General features: G+C 40.7%; 1 protein-coding gene across 1 annotated transcript; it reads left to right on the top strand.

Moving 5' to 3' along the window:
- The first annotated feature begins 462 nt into the window (after positions 1-462).
- Positions 463-5185, top strand: LOC125178617. Its single transcript, XM_047882822.1, has 7 exons — positions 463-476; positions 1745-1908; positions 2165-2258; positions 2739-2750; positions 2966-3760; positions 4613-4784; positions 5013-5185. Exons 2-7 carry the CDS (start codon positions 1745-1747, stop codon positions 5183-5185), a joined length of 1410 nt encoding a protein of 469 aa, XP_047738778.1. The 5' UTR covers positions 463-476.
- Positions 5186-7447: the final 2262 nt, after the last annotated feature.

The following is a 7447-nucleotide window of genomic DNA, read 5'->3' as shown; positions in this document are numbered from 1 at the left end:
TGGTCAACCCGTAACGAATGAAAAATGAATGCTCTAGAGTCTGGAGTCATCATAGCAAAATTTAAAAAAAAGCGTTGTTAGAGCGAAAGTTTAGTGATTCAACAATTTACCAATAATATTTACATGCCCCAGACATAAAGGCACCATTGGAATTTGCTCTGCTATTATTTTATATTGCGAAGCAGATTCTTATACTCTCAAACCAAGGTACCCGTACCCAAAGCTGCTGTTAAGATAGACAAATCATTGACATTTTTCTATGAACTTTCGAAGTCTAATGTGCATTACAGTAACAACGCTTTTGCAAATCACCTTACTTAAGTATTTTTTTCGTAAGTACTTTTGAGCGCGAACGAGAACAGTTTCGTGGCATTGCCTGATGTCGAAGCTTGTGATGCCGAAGCATAGCCGGCAGTCAAGGTTTCCACTTATCAAGCGAGAGGCCCTCACATCGCAGCTGCTCCCCTGAGGATAAGGTTAGTGTCTGGCATCAGCTCCAGCCTATCAAATTTGGAAATAATTCTGGAGCGGCTTCTCTTACAAGTTTTATAGATATCCGATAATATTAATATTTCTTTTACGAAAATAAGTTTATTGATGTGCATGGCCACCTGCGGTTAAAAAATATTAATATATGCAAGCTTAACATTTTTTTTGGAACGAAATGCACTTGTGACTATTAGATTGTTTTGGGAAAGAACTATATGCTTGTGTAGGTCACGACAAAGGGGGATTTCCGTTGTTCAGCCTAAGTCGTCGATGAGCTTGGGAAATCTTATGATTTTCTTCAACAGTTTTATGTATCATGTAACATGATGAGACGAAACGAAAAACTAATCTGCCGATATTATTGATTATTCTTCTGCGTGCTAACTCATGCCGAATGCTTTACAGTAATAACTGGATCCTGAAAACTCGTTATCAATTGTCATCCGGTGACAAGCCTACCTAAGATATGCTGCGGGTACCCAGGAAATGTATTGTTTTGTAACACTGGTGAGCGTGCAGTCCATCCTGTTCCTAAGCTTTAGTGTGTGTGAGTGGCTTGCAGAGCATCGGAAGAGGTTCGCAATTAGCGGTATTTTTCTAAGAGTGATTTTATGATGGTTGTCAAGTACCTAGTGATCATGTGATGTTGGTCACAAAACACTATTATATAAAATGGTTGCCATTGGATTATTATATGATGGTTGTCTCAGCGTGAATTGAATATATTCTACGCTATCAAAATACGTTGTGCAGCCATTCCGTACCAACGCTATTTAGCGAACGAAGGAACAATAGACTAAATGCGGAGGGTTGTTAATATTCGCGAGTTTCAACACCAAAAAATCGAAAATTGGATTCTACAAACAAACGTACCGTATGTTTTTATTGGATATTAGTCTGTCATCCATTCGCGCACTTGTAGAATAGGCGAAATTATATATTTTCAGCCGTTTACGGTATAAAATGAAACGAAAGACCAATGGGTAATATTTTATTTGAGTAACCAGATACTCAGTATCAGATATTACCATTTTAAATCCGGTATATGAGTGCCGGTGAATGATTAATGTATCGGAAAAGTTCAATCAAGTTTTGAAAACGTTTACTGGTAACGGTACAAAACACATGCATTCAAGGTTTCGTGAAGTTTTGCCACTCAAACTCATTGGCATCCAATTCACCAGCCCGATGTTCGCGATCTACTATTTTTCATTACCTTTATTTGGTTTACCCAAAATTTTTTAAATGTTTACAGATGGGCTTGTATGGAGGATGGTATCGTCCACTCGGAGAGTTGGAGAACCATTCAGCCTACTTGTACGACAACCACAACTACGGCATTAGTTATGTTGTGCGCATTGCGACATCTCGACCAACCAACGAGGACGATGTCAGAAGAGTGTTCACGCTCCTCCTCCGGTGGGTAACTGCTTTATATGCACACCATAAATCAATTCTCAGCAAATTTTGAGATATGGTCAAATTTAAAGATTCTAAAATTTTAAGATTAAGTTCTTTATATGGTCAACAAATGAACCTGTTTCCCATTGATCCCGTCCAAGATCCCGTCCATGATTGATCGTATATCCTAGTTTGTCAAAGAGAATTTTATAATTTCAACCAACTAATAATAAAGCGAGCGCTTTTGCTTCAAGCGTACTCTTCATGCATGCAGGAAGACAATCAACTTACGCATGGTGCCAGCCGAGCGCGATGGGCAGCTGTGGCTGAAAGAGATGAAGCACCACCAAGACATCGACTTACAGGTTGTTATAAAGTTTTATAAACGGAGTTTATTCATACGTTTACTTATAGAAACATACTATTTAAGCAATTCCACACAATGTCAGAAAGATACATAACATACAATATTTTCTTTAAAGAAAATGTGTAGTGACGAAAGTGGATAAAAAATGATGAACATTTCCTGTGCCTATTGTAAATATTCTCATACTCATATGGTACTAAATTATGAAGAAGGTGATATAAATTTTTACAATTATCTTGTTATGCATATAAATTAATGTTGACATATTCGGGGTGTGATACGTTAATTTTTGTTCCGTCTAAACGAATGAGGCTCAGCTCTGAAAAAATAAGAAAATATATTTTAGAGATTTTAATTAGTGAATGGAACAATATCTAGTTAGCTTTACGTTCTCATGAACAGCCAATGAATATCAAATGAATCAAATTTTTTTCTCCGCTCGTCTATTGTTATATTGTATGTGATATTATAATGTTCTCAGTTTGGTACTCAGGTGAGTATTATTCTACATTTGTTTGGAGAATTAGCCAACTTATCAGATCTTTTGGTGCTGTTTGAAGTAATGCTAATGATCATCTTAAAATATGTTTTGGTGACCGAAAACATAGTGGTAGTTTTCAGCGATGTTGGATTCGCGCCTATGTAGCAAGCTCAAACTATAGTGACTAGTTAATCGCCAGTGTAAATATATGCTACTTCTATCCACAGACGTTGCTGGATGTGGACGTGAAAACTGTGTTCGAAGAAATGGCAGGCTACAAGTACAACATGAATGATGGACCAGTGTGGGCCGTGCGTTTTCTGCCTCAGTCACCAAAACATGATGACTATATTAGGCTAACGACAATGGAAAACGCGGATAACAAAGTCATTACACTGCCTCACGTCTGCCACTTTGTGTTGAGCTTCCACCACAGCATAGCTGACGGTTACACTTGCGTGCGAATCATCCGACACGTCTTGGTGCTTTTGAACGATGTAATTGAGGGGAACCCCATTGATGAGTCCCAGCAGTATGCGCAAATACTCGATATAACGAAGCAAAATGTAATTTTTGAAGAAATAGAGCGCGCATTCAGTGAAAATCCAGACCTTCTAAAAGCCCGTTCAAAGAGGTTAGACACTTTTTTTCCGGATGCTCTTTTAAGCCAAGTCTATGAACATCCGTCCAAAACACTTCCTAAAATTGTAAGTCTACCGCGCATCTTAGACGGTATTTCCACCACCAAGTTTGTGGAACGTTGCAAGAAAGAAGGCGTCACGGTTCACTCAGGCTTCTGCTCAGTGTTGGAGGCGAGTGTAGTTCAAGCTCTGCAAGATGCCTTTTTGATGCAGGATCGTTACACGATTGCTTCCAGACACTGCGTTGATCAACGACGCTACTTCAATGACGCTGCAAATGCATACGGTACAGCTTTGGGAGTCTTGACGCTCACGACCGATGTTCCCAGAGACATATGTTCCAATTTTTGGAGTCATGTAAAAAAATTCCACCAGGATTTTGTGAATGAGTTGAACCGCATGAATAGCATGGAACTAAATATACTCATTGAATGAACAGGGAAGAATCCCCGATTCTTCATAGACTCGAAGGGAATTGATTCTCCTCCTCCCAAAATTGCGACTTATTCTACCAGTAACATGAGGGACGTTACAGATATCCTTTCTAACTTCGGCGAAAACGTTGATCTTCTGTTTTATGACCAGCTGACCGCGGTGCAAGCGTTACCCAATTTAGGGTGGTCCTCAAAAATCTTTTTTCTTTAAAAATGAGTTCCTACCTCAAAAACGGGTTCGTCTAGATGCCTAAAAAATATCCTGAAAATATTTTTCAAATCGGTTAATATTTAGAGGTCGCTCAATGGTGTCAAAGTTTCACCCCTATGCCTCAGGGTCATTGGGTACGTAGAGTGAACAAATAAACAGGTCTGAACATGCTTGAACAGTAATTTTTTGTCCAGTTCCATCCTGAATGACTTGATTCCATTTCAGAGTGTGTTGTGCAGTGTGTATCTCTGACAGTCAGTCAGTCGTGTTCATCCACGGATTGTTGAAGGTTGAGATAGGCAATGGCGACTGTCACACGTGCGAAGAGGGGATATTCAGCGTCTCCTTCTCCCACGTTGACGGGAGCAAAGCTTCCTTCGTGTTAGGAAGTTCTTGCCATTGTCCACTTCCATCATAGCAATGGCGCTACTTACGATGACGCCTTCAAGGATGTCATCTTTGAAGTCCTCCAGTTCTGGGAGCGTGCAAGGATTCCAACGATGCGTCCTGATAACATTTTAACAAAGCTGGAAAAGATCAAGCAAGAATACTAGCAAGTCAAGAATAATCGTCACAAGGGAATCCAAGGCCGAGACCAAGAGGGAGTCCGTCTTCAAGGAGAAACTGGAGAGGGTCTTTGACGTGGCCCACAAGGATGCGCCCTTGATCATGAAGATTGAGGAATACATTGCCTTCCTTGTCGCGCAGCGGCAGTCTGGCCGCCCGGGGTACATGGGAGGCATTGATGCCGAACTTGCCTGTAAGGAAGAGCGGAACTGAAAACGGTGGCAAGGGCATGATGATCGCTGTCATTGGGCACAGCAGCCGTCAACATCGGCTTCTACTGCCATGGACCCAGGCGACTCGTCCTCCACGTGATGCAGCCCTAAAGCGGAGGAGAAAGAGGAATTCCATGTGCAACAAGAACAGAAAGTTGTGGGGACAAGCGTTATTCCACCGATGAGGGCAAAGAACGTGATTCCGCCAGGCTTGGCAGCTTCCCTTGACCGAATCAAGGTGAGCGACAGAGGAGCTGTGTTCCTTCGTACCAAAGCAGCTCGAGACTTCGGCCACGAGCCAGAAGATGTTAACAATCAACTGCTCCTCAATAATTCGCCGATATCGGCAAAAGCACCGAGCCATGTACGCCTCACAGCTTAAGGCGGACTTAAAGATGAGCGAAACAGTGGTGGTGCATTGGGAAGAAAAGCTAATGCAGGACCTCACGAACAAGAAGCACGTGGACCATCTACCTGTCCTTGTCAGCGGGAAAGGAGCCGTACAACTCCTCGGTATTCCCAAGCTCGCCAACGGTATGGGGAGGGTGCGGAGCAATGCCGTCGTCGCGCTTCTGCGGGAGTTGGGGATTGAGGATCGTGTGCTGGCGGTTTTTCGATAGAATGGCATCAAACACCGGGAACATTCATGAACTTATCGTCGGCGCAGCATTCCAGGCAGTCATGGGAGAAATATCGGGCACACTGTTGACGATTTCAGGCCCAGTGGGAGTTTCTGGAGTTTTGTGGGAGTGCTCAGTGGAGTTTCAAAATTTCTACGCATTAAGAACTCTCCATAAAGAAATCAGAGCGTGATGTAGGAACATGGGAAAACTATATTTGAATTTTAGACCCCCTGTGAACAACCCCAATGTTTAGGCCCGTTTCTTTGTTCACTCTACGGACCCAATGACCCTGAGCCATAAGGGTAAAACTTTGACACCATTGAGCAACCCCTAAATATTAACCGATTTGAAAAATATTTTAGAGATATTATTTAGGCCTCTGGAGGAACCCGTTTTTGAGGTAGGAACTAATTTTCAAGAAAAAAAGTTTTTTGAGGACCACCCTATTACCCATCTTGTGGAGTAGCAACTTCCAGTCGCTCAACGGTCAACTCATGCACTCTCTGCAGTACAACACGCAGCTAATGGAGGAGGCCTTGGCCGTCAAAATTGTGGATTCCGCGTTCGAGATTTTGAAAGAGGTTGTTGAACAGTCGTAAATTGGTTGAACGAATGAAGGGATTGTTGTTTACTTAATTTTAATAAGATAATTCCACAAACTGATAAACTTTTTCCAGTGCATCTCCACCCGACGTCCCTGTTAGCTAAATTAGTCGCGTTCATAATTTTCACGAGTTCAATGCTTGTATCTTATTTTTAATCCTAATTGTAAATGATTTTTTATAAGCCGCACATAATTTACTATGTAAGCAAGATTTATCTCTCACCTAAAAAAATTTCCTCGTGCAAATTTTGTTAAGAAAAATTCGACACTCCTGAGAAGACCATGTATCAGATATTGCCGCAGTAATTCCTCAATAAGTTTTGTCATAATCGGTCTCTCCAAAAAAAAAAGAGTATATTATTATGGTGTCCTTTTCTCACTTCATGGATGTCATTTTTTTCACGCATAGAAGTCTTACGATCGGTTGTTCGTGGTGATGAAATGTTTTATGTAACGAGAAACTTATCGGCTCCAAAGATATTCTGAGTTCGTTCAGATGCCAACTCCTTTACTTCCGCCTTGACTTGAGGCTTGAAAAAAAGCCTTTCTTGACGCTAATGTCACTCCAGGATAAATGTGCCATGGGAACCTGAAAAAAAAACAGAAATTATTATCAAACTAAAAAAATAAGTTTTAAAAGTAATAAAGAAGTAATCTTTTAATGTATAGAAAAAAATCACTGCGAAAATTTACACATTCCATTTATCAAAGTTGCGACTGTAATTTTTAGAAAGAGAGTAAAAAATTACCCTAGTTCTAATGGTTATTTCAAAATCTTCAACGATCCCTAAAAGTTCAAAAAAGACTCCTCCGGACGAGTAATATGCAGCATTAAATTGGAAGCTGTAGTGGTTCTAACTTCTGATTAGTTAAAAATGCTATAACAGTACAGATAACAGATTGTCTTCTAGCCTATTTCTCACATTCTTATAATAAGCATTGAATAATAAGGAATTTTGTGAAGCGGAAATCACATAGAGGGTGCGATTAGGAGTCAATAAAATTTTCTACTCAAAGTTTAGAGTAAGAGGCGAGAATAGCCTCTTATTCTTCTAATTAGTTAGGTTGGCGCAGGAGCTGAGTTGTTTCCCAGGTTGCTGCTGGTTAGAGCCGGCGTGGGGTCGCGATTCGCCGCTCTCCATGAGCCAAGTTACACACTCCTCTTGTTACGCTTAGTTTACTTTAAACGGTCATGTCAACGACTCATTTTTTTGTCATAGGACATAAGAGGAATGAAGAATTGACGCTTCCAATAGCTAATCGTCGTCTGGAATACACGAGTACCTTCTTGTAGTCCATTAATTATTTCTTTTCTAATCTTCAGTACAAAATTGAGATGCGTGAATAATAAACCTAATTACGGAGTCGCGTTTGCATGTTGCCAGTTGCCACGGAGAAAATGATATTATCGTAAAAA

The sequence above is a fragment of the Hyalella azteca genome, unplaced genomic scaffold, assembly GCF_000764305.2.
Source record: "Hyalella azteca isolate HAZT.00-mixed unplaced genomic scaffold, Hazt_2.0.2 contig11415, whole genome shotgun sequence".
NCBI classification, from domain to species: domain Eukaryota; kingdom Metazoa; phylum Arthropoda; class Malacostraca; order Amphipoda; family Hyalellidae; genus Hyalella; species Hyalella azteca.
This window is presented reverse-complemented; position numbering and strand designations above follow the sequence as displayed.